Genomic DNA, 26,616 nt, shown 5'->3' with positions numbered 1-26,616 from the left:
AGATGTAAGACAGAATTCTGAGATTAAATCAGAATTCTGAGATTAAATCAGAATTCTGAGATTAAAGTCCAAGTTCTGACATTAAAGTCAGAATCCTGAGATTAAAGTAAAAATTCTGAGATAAACTGAGGTTAAATGAATAAGAATGACTTCCGTGCTCCTTTTACCAGATTATGCTGCCATCTACAGGAGGCATCAGTACATTACAAAGCTAAGTAGACAAACTGTTAAACCAGCTGGTAGCAAGAAAAAACAAAATATGATTGGTATCTGCTGATCTCAACAACAGGTGATTAAAAAAACCTGATCAGGACATCCATAAAAGTTTCTATAACTGCAATTAGACACATAAAATTATATTTCTTATACATTTTAAACACTTTGTATTTTGAATATCATGTGCAAAAATTAACTTGAAAGTAAAGAAGCAAAATGAGAACGGGCAAAAAATTTTTTCCAGCCCTGCTGTTGTGTTAAAAATGTTCCATCTTTTTAGAACAATATAAATCTGTTTTCTCAGCATCAATTCAACTTTATAAAACAAATATCAAAGTGCATTATTCCCTTTTGTGAATAATTGAAAAAAAAAATTTAAAAAAGCATCGATTTGTTGATTTTCTGGTCACACACCAAGGGAAAATAACTCAGCTAATATTGGATATTGCTTGTGTTGACTTGGACGATGCCAATGACCCGTTACAGGGGCTGAAATAATCCGTGTATAAATCTAAAGCTTCTTTCCCATAACAAATTCTGCTGGATCTCAGCCCACCAAGTCACCAAATCAGTGCTGTGTTTTAAGAGCTTATAAAACCTTCTTTTCTGAGTGCTCAGAGGAAAACAGTCTCTGTTAAGACTTTTAAGGTCTCTTCCTCTAAATATGATCCCAAACTAGACGGCGCTGCTTCATAGCTCCCTCACATCGTTGATCCTTCAGTCTTCATGAGACGAGATGGTCATCAGGGTTCATGTTTTAAGGCTCTAGTGTGTCCGGTGCAAATCAGCATCTTCTCAGAGCAGACGCCTCATGGATGGAGAGGACCGCTCTGAATCTCATGTCTTTAAGTAACTGGGGTCTTTTTTGTTTAAAACTGAGAGTGGTTCCGTTCATAGCTAACAAGGTTTCCTGGTCCTAGAAGCTCCTGAAGAACTGCAGGGAGAGTTCATACGTCAGAAACATGGTGGCGCTCATGGGGAAGCCTCGGATGGCATTGACCGATGCTCCACGGAAGAAAACCTGCACAAAAGCACAGTTTTTTAGGGTCAGTTTTAACTTTTAGGACAAGCATGACCAACAACTAGGTGGGAAGAAAAACAAGCATAGAGAGTTTTTTCTGGCAGCGAATGAAGTCAAGTACTGCCATATCACTGAGATCAGCTGATCTGAGGCAAGCCCTCATCAGCTGATGGCCAGCTGGTTTTATCTAAGCATGCTATTGACTAATTGTAGGGATGCACGATATTATCGGTCTGGCATCGGTATCGGGAGATTTACATAGGCACAATGCATTCTGTTTTGGAATTCTTGAACTAATTTGTGTCCTGTTGATGCAATTGGCATGAAACTGCACAAAGATGGGCATTTTTGCTCATTTTTAATTTAAAAAAATAATCATGTTGGCATACCATGTATCGCTGTTACCGCCATTATGTGTGATGCAATTTTGAATGGGGACCTTAGACGTGCAATTTTTACTCCTAAATACTAGATGGCGCCGTTACCCTTTTTGGGCCGAGCGTGTATCTGTAGGGCACTTAAAAGACTCACTTACAGTGGGATTTTTGACAGCTCTGTGAAATAAAGGCATAAAAAAATTCAATAAAAAATCTCAGTGGGTGTTGATATGAATATAAACTTGGGTTTTGCATGTTAGATATGAGAAATTGCATCTCTGAAGCACCACTCTGACGTGCTTTGTTGGGGATGTGCTGCAGGTCCATGTTCAGTGCCGGCACTGCTAAACCGCATCAATACCCGTTGATCAGAAATCTCCAAACAGGAAGTGAAATGTTGAGAGAATCAGGTATTTCAAATGATGTCATGATTAGAAGTGGAGGTGATCACAAAAAATAAATAAATCAATTTAAAAAAAACAACAAAAAGAAATGATGAATATAACCATATAAAGTAGGGGTCAAAATGTTTCCTTGAGGTCCATCTTTTGCATAATTTCCACCAATTTCTGGACACTGAACAAAAATAAAAATGCATAAAACTCGATGTTGGTGGTAATTGATGACTTGTGACCATCTTTGATAAAAAAAAACATAATAATAATAATCCACTTAGTGTTTTTAATATGGAAAACACCTCATTCTGCTGAATTGAAAATTGAACAAACTGGCATTTAATGGGTTAAAAACAGATAAAATCCTGACAATGACCAAAGATTTGCTATGTCATGATCAGAGCTGGAATTGATATCATGAATTCAGCATTTAAAGTAGGTACAGAAAATGTCCCCTAGGGATATATGTGTGTAGTTGTTTAAAGGGATGCCTAAGGGTTAAAAAGTCAAATATTAATATAGATATCGGCAGATATCACAATTTCTGCCGATGTTTGCGTCTGGTATTTTGTCTGTGTATTTCAGCATACATGGACTGTAAATTTCGATATCACAATTTCTGCCGATGTTTGCGTCTGGTATTTTGTCTGTGTATTTCAGCATACATGGACTGTAAATTTCGTCCATATATACTAATAAACCAGTGGAGTTTTAGGCTGAACAGACCTATGTCAGTCAGGGTCTTTTTTCTTTATTTCTCCTCATTTTTTAGACTTTAAAGTGTTTTTAAGGACTAAAGTTTATTTCCTTGGTCATCCTCAAACATTAAAGTGTGTGCAAAAGGACGGAAATTTCTTGTCCGAAAAGCATATTTAAATATCAGTATCAATATCAGCTAAAATGAACCTGTAAATATCAGCATATCAGCAAAAATCCAACATCATGCAACTGCACTCATGCTGTTATATTTAAATTGCCCTAGCCTGGCTATACTTTGCTGCTCCCTCTGCAAGCCACTTTTTTGCAACCCTCCTCCACCCCAGCTGCTCCATTACTCTGCTTCTGATGCCTGCTCTGCTCTGGGGTTTCTGCTGCTTCTTTCCCTGCCTCTGGCTTTCCTTGTAGGCACAGGAAAGGCAGGAACATGTGCTGTTCCTTCTTGTTGATATCCATGTAGGCTCTTGGACGGGCAGGGGGATCTAGAGCAGCCACTCCACCAAATATAAACAGCAATAAGCGCTAATTAATAACAACTAATAAAGTGATTTATAATCTCTAATAACGTGTTTCTTCGACACCGTGTTCCTGAATAATATACCCTCTAAGAATAAGGGATTGTTCTGTACTCAGATTTGCATGTGCACAACAGTGTCTGCTACATGTTACATAAGCGTCAGCAACAGTGCATGTAAATGAGAACGTTAACGATCACTATGTGCAGCAATAACAGGACATAGGTTAATAAAGTCCAGAACGCCCCTATTATTAATATCTTAATGATGGTTCATGTATTAACTAACAAAGTTCAGGCCTGTGCAGTCTCACAGTGGTTTTCTTCTTTAGGATGTCTGTCCGGTAATAACCCCCTTATTGATCTGTAACCTTCAGGTCCATAACAGCAGCTGAGTTTGCGTCATAACAAACACCAATGACCTGTTATTGACCACACTGTGTTTGCTGTCCATGTCTGCACAGTTTATCTACGTTCTGTAACATCGGATGTTATGGAGAGTAGGAACTCTGACACTTGAATGCAGCACTTGGCAGCTGATGTTTTGCTGAAATCAGGCCAAGATGGCGGCCATGATGCAACTTTACCTGATGTGACCTTCAATGAGGCTTTCATGCACCAAATCCACCGTGGAAAGTTTGTAAGACTCGTCACAGCTGCGTCACTTTAACATCTCTCTCTCATTGGCATGTCACCTGTAAGAGTCTCTATGTAAAGTTTCCTCTAAATATGCCTGTTAAGGAGGAACTGACCTGACTGTATGAGGAAATATCTGTTCCAGGGTGGGATGCAGTTTGTTGTGGTACTGCATGTGCTCATGTGAAGTCCCGCTGTAACGTTGTTCTTCATTTAGACTCAGTATCACGTGCTCCAGCACATTTTGGGGGTTCAAGTTCTGGGAACACAGCTTGACTTTTATTTGGGTTACGCAGTTTTCTAGTGTTTCATGGCCCGATGACTAAACCATCTGTTTCCTTTTACAGCAGCTGGTACTGTACAGGGAGCTCAGCTGGGGACTCTAAAGGCTCTAGAAAACTGCAGAAATTAAACTTATTTTATGAATTTTGAAGAACTTCCCAAAAACTCTCAAGATGATATACGCTCTTATTTAAGCTGGAGTTGGTAGCTTTGAAGAAATCCAGATTAAATGATTGGATAAAAGTGAATTCAGACAACATTCACATTCCACATCACTATAGGGCTGGGTGACATGGCCTAAAATTCATATGAAAGGTATTTTTTGCCATTTGCAACAACTAGGTTATAATTCAGTTTCATAAAATTAAAAGACAGTTGAGTTTATATGCATATTAAGGTGCAGCAACCCTCCTTTTCCCTGTAAAATAAACCTGCTATGGCATAATAAACTCACAGAAAAATGCAAATTATTGAAGTCTAGATGGTCACTTCTTAGCAGGCACACCTTTAGTTTTGAGTTTTATTTCTCTCCTGCTGAGGTACACCAGGCTGCTCTTGACCACCACTAACTTCCTGATGGGTTGTTCAAAATAGAAGTGCTCAAACATGACATCTGCACACTTTTATTGTGTGGAACCTGTTGAATATAGGGTTTACTAATTTAACTCGGCCTTAGCAGCAGTGCCATTGAGTGTACGGAGCTACTGTGTTTGCAGCTGCTTCTCCAACCGTCTTTTACAGCACGCTTCTTTGAATCATCATGGCTGAAAGCTCATGAGTTATCAGTTAAAACACAACTTAAAACAGTGGTTTGGGGGCGTGGATGGCCTAGATACTCAAAGTGTGGCTCTGGAGCTACAAGTGGCTTTTTTGTGATTATTTCTGGCACTTTTATGTCTTAATTTAAATTTTTTTCTAAGAAAAGGGAATCTTTGACCTCAGAAATTAATCACATTAATAAGTCTGTTTCCCAGACTTACGCAGAAAGCTTTAACTGTCGAACTTAATTGTCCCATTTATCCAATTTTTGCCTTTTTTCACCATTTTTTGACACTTTTCACCCAATTAAGCTAACTTTGCCATTAAATACCACTTTATTCCTAATTTTTTGCCCATTTTTACCACTTTTTTTTTTTTACACTTTTTCCTCATTTTTGCCATTTTTCACATTTTCTTGCCACTTTCTGCTCATTTAAACTGCCTTTCTCCATCAAGTACCTACTTTTCTGATTTTTTTTGCCCATTTTTCCACTTCTTTTTGACGCTTTTTTCCACATTTTGACACCATTATCCCAGTATTGCCCCTTTCACCATTATTTCACCACTTTTTGCCCATTTTTACCATTTTTCACATTATTTTGCCACTTTCTGCCCATTTAAACTGCCTTTTGCCATCAAGTACCTTTTTTTTTCCCATTTTGCCACTATTATCCTATTTTTGCCCCCTCACAATTTTTCACCACTTTTTGACCATTTAAGCTTCCTTTTCCCATTAAATACCACTTATTTCCTCTTTTTTGCCCATTTGTGCAACTTCTTTTAACCACTTTTATCCCATTTTTGCCCTTTTCACCATTTATTGCCCATTTAAGCTACATTTTGTCATTTAATACCACTTGTTTCCTATTTTTTTGTCCTATTTTGCCACTCTTGACTGCTTTTTGCCCATTTTAGTCACTTTTCTGTCATATTTTGCCACGTTTTTGCCACTTTTGGACCATTTTTACCACCTTTAACTTATTTTTATTGCTACTTCAAGCCGTTGTTGCCATTTTTCAGTACTTGAACTGTGGCTCTTGCAAAGGTATTTTTCAACAATGTGGCTCTTTTGTTAAGCAGGGTTGAGACACACTGGCCTAGTGGTTAGGTCCGGGTTCAAGTCTGGCACTGCATGACATTCCCTACTCTCTCTTTCTTGTTTCCAGCTCTTTCCTGTGTGGTATCTTTCTCTTGGAAAGGCAAGAAAAGCCCCAAAATAAATCTTAATTGAGTCGTTATAAAATGAGTTGCGGTAGCACTGGGCTAAAGTCAGACTGAGCAGCTCTGTTGGTTCAGAGATGTATAAAAGCCCTGATAAGCAAAAGTGGGAATGCTCGCTGCATGTTGCTGTTATTACACACATTAGACTTTAAGGGGAATGCATTGCTTGCATTACAACATATGTAACATGCAAAATCCGTTCTGTGGCAGGTATTTTACTGCTGGTATTGATACTGACTAACCACCCACCACTACATCATGGATAATATTCGCAAGCGAGGATAATGAAACCAGCATGCATTCAGTGCAAGGAGGTCATCTGCTGCATTAATTTTTTGGAGGCTGGGTTTGTTGAAGCTGGAATTGCTGTTGGGGATGTGATGGCCATGCCGTACAAAAGCCAAGATAAAGAATGTCTGCATGTTGCACTGGTGGGTCATGAGAAATAGCATGGAGGGGGGAAGCTCTGGGATGTTTGAGCTTAATGTTCAACTCCATAATATTAAAGAGACGTTTCTGCTAAACAACCCTGGAGAAGTGTTAGCATTTGCTGCCCATCGCTTTGCACAGTTGATTTGATATTAAAGCCCAGGTAAGCCTTAAATATCTGGTCTGATATCAGGGGTTTAACTGGGCTTTCCACTGATTTTAGGCCATGCCAGCTCTACCAATTACATTTAAAGGGGTTGAATCATATTTGTCAGGATCTGTCGGTAAGGTAGAACTCACCTGTGCTCCCTCTGTTTTGTAGCTGTCGATGATGCAGTGTAAGATTCCCTTGTACTTCCTCTGCAGCTGAGCATCGGCCTGCATTCGACTCTTCACCACATCAGCCGGAGTGGCCGTGACCCAGGAAATAGACCCTGAGGAAGAGGAGGAACACAACCATCAAAATACAAAAAGGTGCTGCAATAAATTTTCAGCATACGAACAAATAGCAGCAGATATTTAACGATACATAACACAAAAGTGGCCTTTAAGACATAAATCTACTCATCATCCTTCATCAGGTTGTTGTTTTTCTCATACAGACTCGCTGAAGCACAGAGAAGTTGAATATAAACTCCCACAAGCTGCTCTAACTCCACATTTTAGAAAGTCTGACCTCACAGAGACTGAAATTAATGATGCATTCAGGTGCTTCTCATAAAACCTGTGGAGTAAAACATTCATCCAGACAGCTGACTGAGTGGAAAAACACCAGACATAGAAATGAAAAAAGTACGAGCTCTTTTTGAACTTCATGGCAGCATAACATCTCAAAAAGTAATGTCAGGGCAACAAAAGGTTGGAAAAGCAAAAGGTACCAATGAAAATCAGCTGGATGACCATTTTGCAGCTAATCAGGTTAATTGACAACAGGTCAACAACATGACTGGGTATAACAGGAGCATACTAGAGAGGCAGAGTCTCTCAGAAGTAAAGATTGGCAGAGGTTCATTAATCAGCCTAAAACATCTTACATTGTCAAAACTTTGCCTGCAGTCCAGACCTTTCACCAAGAGAAAACATTTAGAACATCAGAAAAGGAAAAATCCAGCAAAGAAGACCCAGGACTGTTGAGCAGAAAGAATCCAACACCATACAAGAATGGGACAACATTCCTCTTCTCTGACGTTTACAGACTGTTGTAAAAAGAAAAGGGGATGCTACGTAATAGTAACACTGCCATGTCCCTACTTTTTTGAGATGTGCTGCTGCCATCAAATTCACACTGAGCCCAAATTTTCATGAAATGGTAAAAACATCTGCTTTGTTTTTCTGGTTTATTGTGATTGAAAGGTTTGACAATCATTTAGGTTTTACATAGCGCCCCAACATTTTTGAAACTGGGGTTGTAAATCATGGCAGACTGTAATGGTCCAAAGGCTTTTCTGTGGAGCTCATTTAGATAAACTTGTGTGTCCAATTTTAAGCCACTCTGACTTCAGGTGTGAGGGATGTGGGGTTTGAGACTCGCTTTTACTTTTCTAAATAACAACGCCAGTATTAGGAAAGTTTGATTAGAGGAGAAAAAAGCAGAAAAAAATGGATAAAAAGTGGCAGAAATGGGTCAAAAAGTGGTTGAAATGGGTTAAAAGCTTCAAAAGAGTAACAAAAAGCACAAAGAATGTGTTACAGGTGGAAAAAAGTGGACATAAAGCAGACATAGTGAATTAAAAGCAGTATTTAAGAGGGAAAAAAGGAAGAAAAATGGGTTAAAAATGGCAAAAAAATTGAGAAAATGGGTTTAAAGGCCACAAAAAAAAGTGGAAAAGGGAGAAAAACATGGACTAAGAGCAGACAGAAGTGATAAAAGAGGAGAAAATAGTGAGTGGGAAAAAATCAACCTCAAATGGCAAAATAGGAAAAAAGAAGAAAAAAATGGTTACAAGGGCCTGAGCAGAAAAATCAGAAATTGGTTTAAAGTGGCAAAAACAGAAGAAAAGCAAAAATGGACCAAAAGCAGAAAAAATGTCAAGATAGCAGATTAAGTTAGTTTAAAGTGTGAAAAAGTGGAAAAAAGCAGAACAAATGTAAAAAACTGCAAAAAAAAAAAGGAATAAAAAAAACACACAAAAATATGGTTGAAATCGACAATGAAAAAAATGGAAGAAAAAAATCAGTAAAAAAGTTGACAAAAGCAGAATTAGAGTGGAAAAAGGCGGAAAAAAGGCTTGAAATTGGGAAGAACTCGGAAATAAACAGAATTAAAATGGAAAAAGGCAGAGAAAAGGGGATAAGCAAAAAAAGGCGGGGGGGGTCTGAAATAGGTTAAAAGTTCTGAAAAAAGAAACAAAAGCAGAAAAAAAGTTGAAAAAAGCAGAATTATAATGGAAAAAGGCTTGAAAGTGGGAAGAAATCAGAAAAAAAGTTAAATGTGACAAAAAATATTGAAATACTGAAAATATTGGCTTAAAATTTCAAAAAGTTGAGAAATGCTGAAAAATTGGCCTGAAAGTCTCAAACAAGAAAGAAAAAATTAGAAAAAAATGTGCTAAATGTGGCAAAAAGTGGAAAAACTATTGCAGCTATACCGCCAGGTTTCATGTGTCTTGGACATTCAGTCTCATGGGACGTCTAACTTCTATAAAATAAGTTATATTTAATAACAACAGTAACAAATGGACACAGAAACAGTCCATTTTCCACCTATTTGATTTTAGTTTTTGCAGTCTAACCCCTAAACCTGCAGAGCTGCTGTCTTTTCTCTTTTTCTGGACTTTTCTATGCCGTGCTCCACATTCAGGCCTTCGGCTGCCAAACCCCCAGACCTTACAGATTTATGGCACCCGGCTGATTTCTGTTTTCTGTCCACCACGTGCTGACGCCGTCACGTGTTCGTAGCCGGCCTGCCTGCATCTGGAAGCAAGTCTGCTCGAACCTCAGAGACCGCACATTTTCCTAAATCAGAGCCCTTCCCTCCACTCTGAATTCTCTGTTTACCCACAGCTACACTACAGACTCTTCACTGGGCCAGAGCATGTGGTTGGCTGTGAGCTTACACACCCCTTCCTGCTCTGAGAGTCAGTGGAGTTAAGGTTTAGAAAAGTCCAACATGGACAACATCAGTGTTTTTACATACAGGGAGAAGAGATTCTGCCTGAAATCATCCAGGTAACATCTGGTTCTCCTTCAAAATCATCACCAAAGTCAAATGAGTTCACATGTGTTTACATCTTAACTTTATGGCTCAAATCAGCGTCATGACGAGTTTCACAGGGCAGTAAAAACGAACGTACCGTCATAAAACGGCATAAAAGGCTCTTACCACACAAACAGAATCCAGCTAACAGACACGATAATGACTGATCTCTGCTGTAATTCATCTAAAAGGTAAAGATGGTGCTGATTCAGGTGTCAGGTATGTTCAATTACACAACCAGTGAACCAGTTTCCCCTCTAAGTAGAGAATGATGCCTAAATCCTTGGATTTAGAGAAGTCCAACCTTTCAGTCTGCCTCTATTCTATCAGTCCAGCCTTGCGAATAAACCCTGGTTTCTTTAAATTAAAGTTAAGTCATAAAGACTTGTGGCTACAGGAGCATACCTACTACATATTTGATTTCTTTACAAAGTTATGACACTTAAATAAAGATATGGCTTTGACTCGGCCGCTCCAGAACATTCCCCTCATTGTCTCTTTCTCTGTATGCTCTCCCAAGCCGTAGTTCTGTTGCACACAAAATAAAATGTCGTCCAGGATTTTCTATATTTTGCTGCATTCATTTAACCTTCAACCTTTACAAGCCTTCCAGGGCCGGCTGCTGAGAAGCATCCCCACAGCATGATGCTGCTACCACTGTGCTTCACGGTAAGGACGGTGTGTTTTATGGCTGATGGTCAAAAAGCTCCATTACTGTCTCATCAGACCAAAGAACTTTCTTCCTCTTGACCATGGAGTCTCCCACATGCCTTTAGGTGAACTCTAGTCCAGACTGAATCTGAGTTTTCTTCAACAGTGTCTTTCTCTTTGCCACTCTCCCATAAAGCTCTGACTGGTGAAGAACCCTGCCAACAGTTGTTGTCTGCAGAGTCTCTCCCATCTCAGCTGCTGAAGCTTGGAACTCCTTCAGAGTAGTCATAGGTGTGTTGGTGGCCTCTCTCACTAGTCTCCTTCTTGCACGCCCACTCAGTTTGTGAGAACGGTCTGATCTTGGCAGATTTAGTCATGTGACATATTCCTTCATTTCTTAATGATGGATTTAACTGAACTCTGGGGGATGTTCAGAGCCTTGGGTATTTTTTTGTCTCCATCCCCTGACTTTGACTCTCCAATAACCTTTTCTCTAAGTTGCTTGGAGTGTTCTTTTGACTTCATGGTGTAATGGTAGCCAGGAATACTGATTAACGGGTGACTGGGCATTTATATAATTGACAGTACTTTGTAGGATTTATCAAAGGGGGTGAATACTTTTTATCGTCGCTGTTAAGCATTAATATACTAACTCAATAGATGAAGTTTAAAAATATAAATCATGAAGTAACTCTAAGTACGGTGTTTTTGATATATGAAATACTTGATGCCAAAAACAGAAAAGGAAAAAGAGGAAGAAAAGCCAAATGAAGGCGTATGTTATTAACACTGATTAGGGGCTTAGTCCTCCTGTCATCTGTCTTTTTATTTGCATCTAATGAAACATTGAAAGCATTTTATATCCCGTCCAGTCTGCACAGCTGTTATATAACTGAACTAGCCCTTAACCTACTCTTTTTTGTGCATGAACTTTTAGCCACTATGAACGACACCATACATGAAAACCCAAAAAAGAAATAAACATTTCTGTCAGTTTTCTCTGCTTCTAAAAAAGACAAAAGCATTTTTGAGTTCAGCTCTTGTCACAATGCCTCTAAACAAATGACCCAGTTGTACCACTTCCTGTTGCCAGTAGGGGGCGCTATGATGGGATGTTTGTAGGTGAATTAGATTCAGTTTTTTGTGCTTTAAATGACTGTATTACGGATGTTAAAATGTGGATGTCAGAGTGTTTCCTGCTGTTGAACACCTCGAAAACTGAGGTCCTGGTAACCGGGTCCCGGCAGATGGTGAACAAAATTCTGCCATCTGCTGGACCGTTAATGAATTTTGAGCAGCATACCACCAAACTTGTACAGTCATGCTTTTATCACCTCAGAAATATTTCAAAGATTCGATCCTTTTTAACTTTTAAAGACACAAGGACAATTTTACAATTTACATTTTTTTTATCTAATCTCGTCTGGATTATTGCAACAGCCTTTTTACTGTTCCTAAACAAAAATCGCTGAACAGGCTACAGATGGTGCAGAACTCTGCTGCCAGGGTTTTAACCAGAACTAAGAAGTGTGAGCACATTGCACCTGTTTTAGTATCTTTATCTTTACATTGGCTGCCAGTACGTTTTAGGATCAATTTTAAAGCACTCAATGGTCTCTGTCCCAGTTATATCACTAACCTTTAAACTCCCTATTCCCCTGCATGCACTCTGAGATCTTTGGGCAAAGGTCTGTCATTTAAGCCAGAAGCTCGGCTGAAAACTAAGAGACAGAGCTTTTTTAGTCCTGGCACCAAAGCTCTGGAACGATCTACCTGAGGAAATCCGGTCGGCTGACTCTGTGCTTTCCTTTAAGTCACCTCTAAAAACATATTTTTACCCAAGGGCTTTTCCTGATTATAAGTAGGGGTTGAATATAGTATGTTGTTATATACAAGTAGTTTTAGATAAGTATCGGTATTTCCTACTTTTTGTATCTCTTTGGGTTTATGCACCGAGCTGGTGCGTAAACTTAAACTGTTCCTATGGAATTTGCTGATTTTAATTTGATCTGTTGTGCACGTTTCATATTCTCTAAAGCACATCTGTTTTGAAAAATGCTTTATAAATAAAGGTTAATATTATTATATTATAAGTGAACAGTAGAGTATGTGAGGGCAGCTCTTGTTCAGTAAATCCCTTGTTTTGTAAAGAATAGAAACAGACTTGAATAACTTTCTTCTGAGCGTTCTCTGTGAGGCTTCCAACAAAGTTTATCATCTATAAATAGTCCCAGAAACAATTATCTGTTTTATTTCCACTGTTTTCAACAATTCCTTGATGTTCCCTCCAGAAAAAAAATAATTAGTGTCATCTGCAAACATTACACATTTTAATGCTTCACTTACTGTTCCTATACATTCATATAAAGTATAAATATTTGAGGTCCAAGCTCTGAAGCTTGTAGGACTCCACAGGTTACCCGATTAAGATTAGATATAGTACCATAAATTTTCACATACTGAAACCTTATATTCAAATAACTTCTCAATAAAAGTTGTGCATCACCTCTTATTCTACACCGTTCACATTTCTGCAGAATTAGAGCGATCAGTTTTATCAAACTCTTTGCATAAATCAATAACACACCAACTGTATACTGCTTTTTATCTAGATCTGTTGCTTAGTACTCTACTGATAATCTTCATTGATGAGAAGTGCAACCTTTCCTTCCAGCTGATCTCAAATGTCCTATTTAAGACAGGAGCCCTGGTGAACCAGACTTTATGGCAGCTTCATTTCCTCTAATGAGGTCAAGTTCCTCTGAACTTATAAAATACAAGCAGCCCTGGTCTTCATGACTTAGCCTCCAGAATCTCACTTCATCACATCGGTCAGAATCAAGCTGGTTTTGTTGCTGATGCTCACTTACATTACGAGCATAAAATAAACTAACATTTCCTCCTGCATGTGGACAAACTAAATACAGAAGACTTTAAATGCTGGACATCAGCTGTAATAATCACCTGCTAGTCCTCCAGCCAGCCAGATGGAGCAGGGGTGCGGGGTCGACGTGGCGTCCGGCTTCAGCAGGTCACAGAAGATGGTGTAAGGGATGAAGTAGAGCATGTATCCAGGAACGTCCCTGAGGATCATGGCCCCCGCCCCCCTGTACAGACCCTGCAGGCCCTCGGTCTGCAGGATGCTGCTGATGCAGTGGATGGGGCCCCTGTAGAGTCTCTGGCTGGGGATGTCGACGGAGCGCAGAGGGATGTCGGTGGTGCCGTTAGATACATTACCAGCCAGGTGCAAGTTCTCTGTAAGGATGGGGAAACGGTGTCAGCGACAGCTTAAAAACTACACCAGGAGACAGAAAAATCTGGACAGCTCTAAACTTTAACTTTCACACACTCAACATCAGGTCTATCAGACCAGCAAGAATCCTTATCATTAGTTAGATGAGTGTACTGGAGTTAAAGATAAACTCTGCCGTTGTTATTCGTTTATTAAGGCTTTAAAATGTTGAAAAGTGGCACAAAAAGTCACACAGGAAGCAACAGACATAAAAGTGAGTCACCACATGACGGCAGGTGTGAAGGGTGTGAGCTCAGCAGCAACCGTTGACGAATAAAGGCAGTAAATATTTCACGTGCCATTTCATCCAGAGATTGAACTTCTCTGACCTCAGTTTTATGGTTTTATTGGTTGAAGAGAAAGATACAGCCCAGACTATGCCGCTTCATTCAGACATATAATCAGCCAGAGTCGAATACACCCCAGTCTGAATGTTCACTGTCAAACTCATGCTGCTGTATATCTCTGGAACATTTAATCCAACAGTATGGTGAAAGTTTAACCCGTATATAACGTAGGATGAATCAAAAATAAGGAACTGTTTCAGGAACTATCTGGATTTATGGTTTAAACATGGAAGTAAGACACAAAAAATGGTCCGACAGCCAAGTCAAGCTTTAATCGTCTAATTTTAACCTTCAGTTCAACATGGAGCTCTGGTTTGAGATGAGTTAATCCTTAGAGGTCCACGGCTATTTTGCCGTTTTGTTAATACTTTTCTTTTGACAATATAAACCAGTGGTTCTCAACTGGTGGGTCGCGAAGCCCTTTTCAGTGGGCTGTGGATGTGTTCCTGGGAAAAAACAACACCAAATTGTCTATAAATCATGCATATTTCGTTTCATCTTTTATGCAAAAGTTGTATTATTTCTTATTAAATACTTCTGATGGACCAAAAAAATCTCAAAAATTTGGGTTGCAATTTTCCTTGAGGAGTTGATGGTGAGTCCCGTGATCCAACCAGTTGAGAACCACAGATATAAACCACTCAGAAAATGTTCACCATGCTCATGTTTGAAATCATTTTTCTGCAATGTTCCCAAAAAATTGATTTTTAAAATTTTTATTTGAAAAAATATAAAGTCATTCTTAAAAAGAAATTAAAAAATGCTGAAATTATGGGGTAAAAAAAATTCTAGTGCTAGTCCTCTACGGCAGTGGTTCCCAACCTTTTTTTTCCACTGAGCCCTCTATTTACATGTCTAAGAAGAGCTGTGGTCCCCCAGGAAAAAGTGACTTACTGCCGTCAAAACTACACATTAATTTGAATTATTTTCATCATTTAAAGCCAAAAACACAAGTGTTATTACCAAAAGACTTCTGTTTGAATAGTTCATGTGTTTTATCATAATTTTAGATTGTTTTAATGTCCCTAATTTTACCAACCTGAGAGCAGACAGACCTTGTGCTTTGCTCTGTGGTTGACTCTCTGCCACAGATTTTCAAGACTTACAGCAGCTCTATCATGTTGTATGAGATCTTTTAAAAGTTTAGTTATAATGAATGCAGTTTGAATAAACATAGGAGCTTTTAAAGTGCTGAATGTAACTCTATATGAGTTTAACTGGCATATCGTTTTTGCTTTATGTCCTACTTTATTACAGAGGTGAGACTTTACCTGAGTGATCTGGTTGTAGATCTATTCTCTGGTTGTTCTGGCCAATAAGGAAAAATCACACTAAACACAAGGATTGCTTTGATAGAATAGAACATATGGATCTGCATTTCTGCATTTCCACTGTGGCTGATTCTCATCCCCTGCATCCAGTAAGATAACAGTTCACCTACAACCACTAAAAAGAAACACATGTTGCATTGTTGCTTTCTTTCCTCTAAAAATGTGGAACAAAAATCATCCCATGCAAACACAAACCGAGTCTGATTTACCTGCTAGAAGATTCTGCGTCTGCATCTGCAGCCTGATCTTCACCAGATCGACAGGGGCTCCCAGTCCCACTGACATCAGTCCGGTCAGCATGCTGGCCACTGTCAGGTCCAGCATACCGCACGGATGCAGCTCATTCCCATAGCGATACTTGCTAATAAGTCTCTGAGTGTTACTGAAGAAGCCAAACACCACAGAGTTGTAGACGGTGATGCTGGCCAGAGGGAAAGACATGCCCTTAAAAAACCCGGTGACCTGAAAACACACAAACAGGAAGTGATTAATGACTCATGCCAAAGCAAAGAGGACATATCAAACACAAAAGTTTACTGTGCTTATTCTGGTCTGTTTCGACAATACATGCATAGAAGAATGCAGGGAAGTGGCTGCCAAATATTTGGAGTCTTCACTCCGTGGAAAATGCTCACTCTCTTGGCAGGAGGGCATGGAGGAATGTGGGAGACGCATGTTGAAATCCAGACACAGCTGTTTACTGAGGAAAAGGAGTGTAGGGCTCAAACAGACATGTTTGGACCAGAAACAATCACAGTAAAAGTCGCAAAACATTTCCAAAGAAGCATCCCACGCCCTTCTTTACTTCTCCCGTCACTGAATCATCGATAAATGTAGCAGATTGCACACTTCAGTTTAGCTTAATCAAACAGTTTTTACTGGAACTATGAAAGTCTAATCATTTATGTTGCATAAATGATCACACTGTGGTGAGAAAGCATCCTTGAGAGTCTTTTTTAAGCTTCAACACGTTTTTGATGGACGCTTTGAACAAACATGCTGAGAAACTGGGTCACTGAAGACAGAAAACAACTGGTAAACATTAAACTGAACCCAACGTGTACTGAAACCAACAATTCAGCTGGGCCCTCGTTCAGCTGGGTTAAATTTATCGTATGCACGTTAACATTCAGTGGAAACACGTAATTTTTGTAAACAAAAGTCTTTAAGGTTTAAGCAAATTTCCTCCGGTATAAAAATGTGAATTTAACCTTAAAGATGACAGAAAAAACCCTTGTTTAGTCACAAAAATCTGAAAAGTAGAAAGTAGAAATAGTCAGGACTGAAGGAAGGAAATTAATTTGTGTTTTCATTTCATATTTTCATTTTGAATCTCATGATTATGACCTAAAGTTAAGATTTTACTTTTATTTCATATTTTGACCTTTTAAATTTATAAATTTGACCTTTTCTCTTATATTGTGACCTTTTAGGTTGGCAATTTTTCATTTAAAAAAAATATTGTGACCTTTTAAACTCCCAACTTTGACTTTTTACCCCATATTTTCACTTTTTAAACTCCTGATCTAGAATTTTATCTCATATTTTCACCTTTTGGGTTCACTATTTAGAATTTTACCTTCTATTTTGACCTGTTAAACTCTTGATTTTGTATTTAACCTCATATCTTGACCTTTAAACTCATGATTTTAACTCTTTATCTCATATATTTGCCTTTTAAAAACCTTATTTTGACTTTTACTTTTGTATTTTTACCTTTAGGACTTATAAAGTTGACTTTTTATCTCAGATATTGAGCCTTTAACTCATTTATTTATTTATTTAGCATTTATTTGACATGGACACACAGTAACATTGATGCTGTGATATTAAATCATTTTGACTTTTTTTTTTTATCTTAAAATCATTTATTATCACTGTGAAATTTTCCCTATAATTCATTACCTGTGAAAACACAGTTGACAGTTTTTGGTTAAATCTTGACCCTGTTAGACCCTCAGGTTAGACCTAAATTCAGATTTCAGCCCCTGCTGTGATTGAGTTTGACACCCCTGTGATAGAGGTATGTTAAGTAGAATGGGGACTTAGCTGCATGCATCTGTAGCTACACTCTTTATTTCAGTCAGGAACACTCTCATCATACATTTAACAGTTTTATTGAAAAATGCATGTACAGTTTTACTTGATGGAGAAGTCTCGGCTCAAAAGATACTCCCTGGGATAACCAAGCAGCATGCTTTGACTTTCCAGGGAGTGCATGGCCAGAAAATCCCTTTGGACAAGTACATTAATGACAATTCATATTTAATACAGAAAAAAATAGTTCAAAAGCAATCGATCCATGGCAGCATAAATCAGAAAATGAGGGTGCAAAAAGCTTTATGCTATAAAGGAGGAGGCTGGGGTAGAGGACGTTTAGCTTTATGCTATAAAGGAGGAGGTTAGGGTGGAGGAGGTTAAGCTTTATGCTATAAAGGAGGAGGCTGGGGTGGAGGAGGTTAAGCTTTATGCTATAAAAGAGGAGGCTGGGGTGGAGGACATTAAGCTTTATGCTATAAAGGAGGAGGCTGGGGTGGAGGACGCTAAGCTTTATGCTATAAAAGAGGAGGCTGTGGTGGAGGAGGTGAAGCTTTATGCTATAAAGGAGGAGGCTAGGGTGGAAGACGTTAAGCTTTATGCTATAAAGGAGGTGGCTGGGGTAGAGGACACTTAGCTTTATGCTATAAAGGAGGAGGCTGGGGTGGAGGAGGTAAAGCTTTATGCTATAAAGGAGGAGGCTGGGGTGGAAGATTTTAAGCTTTACGCTATAAAGGTGGAGGCTGGGGTAGAGGACGTTAAGCTTTATGCTATAAAGGAGGAGGCTAGGGTGGAGGACGTTAAGCTTTATGCTATAAAGGAGGAGGCTAGGGTGGAGGAGGTTAAGCTTTATGCTATAAAGGAGGTGGCTGGGGTGGAGGACACTTAGCTTTATGCTATAAAGGAGGAGGCTGGGGTGGAGGACGTTAAGCTTTATACTATAAATGAGGAGGCTGGGGTAGAGGACATTAAGCTTTATGCTATAATGGAGGAGGCTGGGGTGGAGGACGCTAAGCTTTATGCTATAAAGGAGGTGGCTGGGGTAGAGGACACTTAGCCTTATGCTATAAAGGAGGAGGCTGGGGTGGAGAAGGTGAAGCTTTATGCTATAAAGGAGGAGGCTTGGGTGGAGGATGTTAAGCTTTATGCTATAATGGAGGAGGCTGGGGTGGAAGATTTTAAGCTTTACGCTATAAAGGTGGAGGCTGGGGTGGAGGACGTTAAGCTTTATGCTATAAAGGAGGAGGCTTGGGTGGAGGACGTTAAGATTTATGCTATAAAGGAGGAGGCTGGGGTGGAGGAGGTTAAGCTTTACGCTATAAAGGAGGTGGCTGGGGTGGAGGACACTTAGCTTTATGCTATAAAGGAGGAAGCTGGGGTGGAGGAGGTGAAGCTTTATGCTATAAAGGAGGTGGCTGGGGTGGAGGACGTTAAGCTTTATGCTATAAAAGAGGAGGCTGGGGTGGAGGACGTTAAGCTTTATGCTATAAAGGAGGTGGCTGGGGTGGAGGACGTTAAGCTTTATGCTATAAAAGAGGAGGCTGGGGTGGAGGACGTTAAGCTTTATGCTATAAAGGAGGAAGCTGGGGTGGAGGAGGTGAAGCTTTATGCTATAAAGGAGGTGGCTGGGGTGGAGGACGTTAAGCTTTATGCTATAAAAGAGGAGGCTGGGGTGGAGGACGTTAAGCTTTATGCTATAAAAGAGGAGGCTGGGGTGGAGGACGTTAAGCTTTATGCTATAAAGGAGGAGGCTAGGGTGGAGGACGTTAAGCTTTATGCTATAAAGGAGGTGGCTGGGGTGGAGGACACATAGCTTTATGCTATAAAGGAGGAGGCTGGGGTGGAGGACACATAGCTTTATGCTATAAAGGAGGAGGCTGGGGTGGAGGAGGTGAAGCTTTATGCTATAAAGGAGGAGGCTGGGGTGGAGGACGTTAAGCTTTACGGTATAAAGGAGGAGGCTGGGGTGGAAGATTTTAAGCTTTACGCTATAAAGGTGGAGCCTGGGGTGGAGGATGTTAAGTTTTGCCAGCAGCATCAACATGTTTCAGAGAAACAGGCTGACCCACTGCCATTGAGGAGGAATAGTAGCAATGTAATGTGTAAAACCCTCAGAATGAAGGTTTCAAAAGTCTGAATCTTTACCGTTTCTTTCCTGTAGATGGTGAGGACACAGTGGAGAGTGTTCTTGTAGCCTTTTCCCGCCTGCAGCCGCGTCTGAGAAAGAGAAAGCAATGAAAGTCATAAGTTAATATTCTAAAACAATCTTTACATCAGCTGGGGAGTTAGCATTTACCTTTAGATATTCATTGCTTTCTGTCAGGGAAAGATGTGGTTTTTGCAGTGATTATGTCAAATTGAAAACAAGTTTTTGGAGCCATCCTCTAAAATGTACAAGAAGCCCACTACAGACAGCTAAAGGTCAAATTTGGCTGTTTTTAGGCAATTCACAAGTTTTGTATTTTAACAAATCAGTCCAAGAGATTTCATTCGATTGACCCCAAATTTTTTTTGCTTGTGCTAGACAACCTGGAGATCTAAAGTTGTGCAAACTGTGAGTTTTCACCCTAGGGTGGGGCCGTGACCTAGGCCGAAACTTAAACTACTTTTTCATACATTTTTTTGCAGTGAGTAAATGAATAATGCTTTTAACTTTTTAATGCTAGTGTCAATCTTCACTGAACTTTACATGGATGATCACACATCGATCCTGAATACTCTAACTTTTTTTATTTTCCCTTTAAATATTCAGGCCCCGCACATCATTCAGCCTCGGCTCGTGATTTTTGCTCTGCAAATGGATCATTATAAGACCTACAAAAAAGCCTCTTGGACCCATGCCCAAATCCAAACAGGACGTCCAAGAGCTTCATCTCAATTTCAAAATAAGGCATTTTTGATGGTGCCAAATAGTTTTAACCTATTATAACTTTAGTAAACAGTATTCTGTGATCTTCTGCTCTTTCTTGCAAGACAATGGTATCACACTGAACACACATAAAAACATCTCATCATAGCGCCCTCTACTGGCAACAGGAAGTGACACAACTGGGACATATCTCCATTCCAATTACTGTGCTGAACCTATTGAGTTTTGGTTTCAAAGGAAAGGTCTCAATAATTGGCTACAACACAAATATGCTTCATTGAAGGATGTCTCACAGGCAGACAGGAAGTATGTGCAACTGTCATACCAAACAGCTGATCACCTTCAAATTTCTTGGTAGTTTCTGGAAAAGTTGCATTTAACTTCTGAGATGAAAGATTTCTGAGTTAAAAAGTTCTGCAGAGTCTAAACAAGTCATGTAAAATGGCCTCAACATGCTGTAATTCCTCTTGCACAACAACAATTAAGCTCCAAAAATGCATATAAAAATCTAGGACTCCTGATGATCTGCAGATGTTTGTTGTTTTGTTTTCCAGTGAAGTTTAGCAATGGCGCGTTAAAGTCAAAGCAGAGATGTTACATACCTTCACTGTGTCCAGCGGATGGCCGACAACCACACTGGAGGCTCCTGCAGGCAAAAGAGACAGAAACAGAAGAAAGCAATTAGAACGAGGACTAGAAGAGGAAAAACAAAGAGATAAATCACACAGAGGAGAGGAAAATAATAACTTTTCTCTGTTAAGCTTTGCTACAGCAGGAGTTGAATGAGGACAGTGACGGACATACTCTTGGCTCTTATTCCACTTAAAGTTAACAAAAACAGAATGAAACTGCATGATTATCATATATGATTATTGCTGATCATGCATTTTGAATTTCCTTCTACTTATCACTCAAATAGTTAAAAGGAACAGGGATGGAAGATTGCAGAAAGCCAGGGTGAAGACTTCCCAAAACATGTGACAGATCTGATTTCATTATTCTGAATCCTAGTCCCTGTTTTTCTGAAGCTTAAAGTTCAAGTAGGAAGATTGATTTATTTCCATTCATTCACATGTCTCCCTTTCCCCTTTCAGTTCTCCTGTGCTGTTATGGGTGTCTACTCACTTAAGATATGAGCCATTCCCATTCTACCACAACCTTGCTCGCTCTAATCAAACAATTGTGGTCATTTTTGAAAATCTGTTCTGCTCTCCTCCACGGCCAGCCTATTGTTTCATTGTGACTGCTGCAATGTCCTCCACCCCAGCCACCTCCATTACATCCCATTAGTCTCCAGGTCCAGCTTCTTTGTACCATCCCACATCCCTTTATCAACACCTCTACAACATCTCAACAGTGTCATGGTCCAGCTCCTCCCTTGTACCATCCTGCCCTCCCCCGCATTGTTGTGCTACAGAAACACTACAGTTAAAGCTCCAATGTAAGATTACATTGCTTTCTGCAAATCCAACCAACTCCATTATTATTTTTACTTATTAGCCACACAAAGAATAGGAAAGAGAAGCATGGTTGCTGTGTCCCTGGTAGGATAAACTTGGTCTCTATAGAGATGTACAGAAGCTGGTCCAATCAGGGGGCCCTGCTGCTAAAAAGGAGCCTTTGTGCCCTTAGAAACTCTGTACCCACAGCTCTGCTGTTATTGTTTGTGTGCTGCCCCAGGCCTGGACACCAGAGACACACTTTACATGAAAACACATGGAGAAAAAGGTCTGTAGTAGTCCTAAATCCTGATCTACAACCAGTATCTGTAGCAGGGTCTGCTCTCAATCAGACCTCAGTGGTTTGATAAACAGCATACTACACCGTAGAAGTCAGGGCTGCCCACAGGCTGAGCACCTGAAGCCCGGAGAATGAGCCCTCCCTCCCCTGTTGTGATTTATTGATGATATCCATGCATATGTGGAGCTAAAAAGTGTGTCAAACTATTACTGGGTCTGATGTTTACGTTGTTTATTTAGGCCTTTTTAAACATCTTTTCAACCAATTTTTGACACTTTAATCTGCAACTTTCCATCAAGCTTGTGCACCTTTTACCTGATTTGTCTCTTTTGACTAATTTTTTTGCCAAATTTTAATCCCTTTCATCACTTTTACCCACATATTTTTGCACTTTAGACACGTTTTTACTCATTTTCACCGCTTTTCTGCTGTATCACCACTTTTGACCCAGTTCTGCCTCTGTTAACCCATTTTCCACTGTTTTAGCCCGGTTTTTCCATTTTAACCAATTTTTGCCCCTTCAAATCCTATTTCAACACCAATTCTGGTCATTTTAGCAATGTAAGCCATTTACCACTTTTTAAAAACATTTTCACCATTTTTTTTCTGCCTGTAAATAGTATTTATAATTGTTTTGATGTAAGTTACATTTCTGTATTTCCTATTTTGTATTTATTGATCTATTCATTTGTGTGCTTTGTTTACTCTTCCTGCTGTAAATTTGGAGTTTCCCCTTGCAGGACTAATAAAGGAATATCTTATCTTATCTTATGCCTCTGATAATCCATTTTAGACAATAATACCCCTTTTCACCACTTTAAAGCTAAATGTGCCAATTTTGTAACCTTTTCCACCACCTTGTCTGACAATTTAGCCTACTTTCCCCCATTTCTGCCTCTATTTAATCAATTTTCCCACTATTTCTAGACCAATTTTTAGCCAGTTTAAACCAATTTCTGCCCCCTCTAATCCTCTTTCACCACCTTTTCTGCCAATTTTACCACGTTCAGCGATTTTTGCCACTTTTTGAACCCTTTCCACTGGTTTCTGCCCATTTTGCCTCTGTGAACCCATTTTCACTTACTTTTTTTAATACCACATTTCACTTTTTGTTACGCTTATTTTTGCCACCTGGAACACGGGCAGGGCAGTTAATCGAAAATTAGAGTAAATTGCAATATGGCCTGCTGCAATTTTCTAATCGCAGACGGTGCAATGTTTAATCAACTTGAAATGTGTCAAAATACCAATTTAATAAATCATTTCTTTGCAGAGATTTTATGCACATAATGCAAACATTCAAGAGTAATTCTTTTATAGTGTTTTAGTAAAATCCTCCTTTTTGAGTTTTATGTATGTTTTTCTTAATCAAAATGAGTGATATAAACAAAGCAAATGACAACACATTTGAAGTAAGAGCAAAAATGGTCATTCTAAATAAAACTGATGAAGCCTAGCGTTACTTTACAAAGTCGTACCTCAGCTGGTAGCCAGCTTCCCCTCCTCCACCCCAGCTACCTCCTTTATAGCTTAAAGCTTGTTGCATCCTCATATTCAGATTCATGCTGCTATGGATTAATGGATTGTGAAATAAGTTCACTGTTTTCAATACACATGGTCTTATTTATGGAATTGCTTAAATTTCTTGAAAAATACACAAGATTGACCTAAGAATAATTGCATATTAAATCGAAATTGCAATATTTGGGGAAAAAATGCAATTAGATTATTTCTGCAAATCGTTCAGCCCTAGTTTATGCATTTTCAAACATGAATATAAGCATTTATTTTACTCATCAAACAACGTTTTAAAGAAAATGTACTGCAGTTGTAAACTTGAATGTTTGTTTTAACTATTATTTTTTCTAGAGCTCTGCTTTCAGACCTTGTTAGAAATTATTACATTATTTGAACTGATGTTAATCAAACACAGGTGGTGATTTTTATGGTCTAACAGGAACAACCGGCTTTTTAAGGACACACGTTGAGACATGAGATGGAAATCAGAAATAGCTTTAAACTCTCTGATCTCTCAGCACAGCAGCTTTACACAAACACTGCAAAACAAATCACAAATCATCAATCAAACAAACAAATCATAAAACAAAATTCAATTACTTATCCCTAACACACCGTGTCTTAACATTACATTAAGCCACTTTCATGACTAAAGTAGGCCGATGGTGTGTTGGTAAACCTGGGAGGAAGCCTCACTAAAGGGAAAATAAGATTTTAAAGTTCTTGGACCAAAGTCTAAATGTTGGTGACTTCATTATTGGTTCTAATAGAGCCTTAAGGTGTCAACTAAACATCAACAGATGCTCTAGCCCTTCTACAAGTGTTGCTTCATTCACTGTAGGACAATGACTCCATGAATATGAATGGCTGGGTGATGTTTCAGCTTCTGATGCCAGACGAACGACTAAAAGGGAGTTTGACTTTCTATCACCTGAGAGCAACACTTTAAAATAAATTCTAAAGCTAAATATTTGCATTACTTCCCACTCATTCTCTCCAGATAGAACCTTTGTTTTTTGCATGCTTGGATAACAGACAGTGTCCAAAAACATTATAAATCTCTGCTCTTCAGCACACAGGATATGAGCGGATTTCTGTAGATTTTCTGACTTTGAAATGCAAACCAACAGTTAAATAATAATTCAGTTCATCTTTAAGTCTTTCTCTGACCACCTTGTATTGATAAACAGAACCTGCTGTTACAATCAGAGCACCCAGAGGCCTACTTCTGATTTGTGCTATAAAACTATGCAGCAATAGCGCCCCTAGTGGCCGGATCATGTCACACTGGCATTCCTCTTCCAAAGACGACTTTTCACCAGATATCAAACTTCAGCTTCAACACTCCTGCAGCCTCCTCTTCTGTGGAAGCATGCACAGCTGTGATAAGGCTTTCACTGCATGCTTTATCTCTTTTCTATGGTAGAACACAGAAGGACAGGCTTTATCTATCTGTGTGGGAAATAGAGGGAGGGGGGTACATTTCTGTGCAGACCCTCCATTGTTTACACTGGATGCGGATGCATTAGGGGGCTGCAGCAGCTTTTTTAAGTCCATGCACAGCAAAAGTAATGCATTGAAGGAGAAGTTTAGCACCTTCATTGTATTTTTAAGGGTTTGAAACCATCAGCTCTGCAGGAAATACTAAAAGCGTGTACCCCATCCCCCAACAGCCCCCCTAAAGTGACTCAGTGAGCCCAAGGCAGCTGCAAAGAAGTCCCTAATCTCACATAAACTTTAAATCACTCACCTCCGATCCATCCTGCTAGAAAATCATCCAACATAAAGCTTTTAGAGTTCTGCATCTTCAATCCAGAGCTTCAAACTTAAGCCGACTTCTTCTCATCAGTCAGAAAACACCAGAAACGGAAACAAAACCAGTAAAAATCCCCAAATGGAGCGAAAGAAGAAGGAAATCACCCAGAATCCGTGTTTATTGATGGAGTAGTGGTTAGATCCGTCTCTGGAGAAAGAATAAGATCCCGCTGTATGTGGGCTTTGATATAAAAGCTACACACCGCAGGTTTCCACAAAACAGCCAATCAGATCAAAGAATGGCTCTGCAGGACAGCTAAGTCAGCCAATCAGGTGCGAGCTCTGCAAAGGCACCCAGCCTATAGAGAGAGGGTCATGGAAATGAGCCATGAGGAGAAAATGCAAGCAGAAATACAGAAGTGACTGTAAACTTTACAACACTATGGAGGAGAGGAGATCAGAAATACAAAAGTGACGTAAACTTTACAACACTGAGGAGGAAAGCCGAGCAGAAATACAAAATTGAATGTAAACTTTACAACACTGAGGAGAAAAGGAGATCAGAAATACAGAAGTGAGTTTAGACTTTACAACACTGAGGAGGAAAGGAGATCAGAAATAAAGAAGTGATGTAAACTTTACAACACTGAGGAGGAAAGGAGATCAGAAATAAAGAAGTGATGTAAACTTTACAACACTGAGGAGGAAAGGAGATCAGAAATAAAGAAGTGACTGTAAACTTTACAACACTGAGGAGGAAAGGAGGGCAGAAATACAGAAGTGACTGTAAACTTTACAACATTGAGGAGGAAAGGAGGGCAGAAATACAGAAGTGACTGTAAACTTTACAACACTGAGGAGAAAGGTGGGCGGAAATGTGAGTCCCCATGGTAACTACAGACAAGGACAGATGAAAAAGAAATCTTGACTATTGTTAATGTCACATGTCGTCACACACTGGTTTAATAATCTGGCACTAAAGTCTGAAGATTTACCCATGATCAATTTGATGATACCAAACATGTTTTCAGCCCAGGCAGCCAGCCCACCGAGTTGACTTGACCCTGAACAAACCCAGAGAAGGGACCCTAAAAACCCAGAGAAGAGACCCTGAACAAACCCAGAGAAGGGACCCTAAAAACCCAGAGAAGGGACCCTAAAAACCCAGAGAAGAGACCCTGAAAAAACCCAGAGAAACGCCCCTAACCTGACCTCTAACTAAGAGTGTGTTTAACTGGGTTCTGATGTTGAAGTTCTTTATCTGTACTCCTTTTCACCTGATTTTGCCTATTAACAATTTTTAGTCCTTTTCA

The 26,616-nt window shown here is 39.4% G+C and overlaps 1 protein-coding gene across 1 annotated transcript; it reads right to left on the bottom strand.

Annotated features, from left to right (window-relative positions):
• Positions 1-25,528, bottom strand: slc25a48 (solute carrier family 25 member 48). Its single transcript, XM_041798222.1, has 7 exons — positions 25,299-25,528; positions 20,893-20,936; positions 19,567-19,638; positions 15,594-15,846; positions 13,379-13,669; positions 6,868-7,001; positions 1-1,237 (listed from the first exon to the last, which is right to left on the bottom strand). The coding sequence occupies exons 1-7, from the start codon at positions 25,351-25,353 to the stop codon at positions 1,133-1,135; spliced, it is 954 nt and encodes a 317-aa protein (XP_041654156.1). The 5' UTR covers positions 25,354-25,528; the 3' UTR covers positions 1-1,132.
• Between the last annotated feature and the right edge of the window lie 1,088 nt (positions 25,529-26,616).

This window comes from Cheilinus undulatus, linkage group 10, assembly GCF_018320785.1.
Source record: "Cheilinus undulatus linkage group 10, ASM1832078v1, whole genome shotgun sequence".
Taxonomy (NCBI): domain Eukaryota; kingdom Metazoa; phylum Chordata; class Actinopteri; order Labriformes; family Labridae; genus Cheilinus; species Cheilinus undulatus.
Note: the sequence above shows the minus strand (reverse complement) of the source record. Positions and strands in the feature narration are given on the sequence as shown.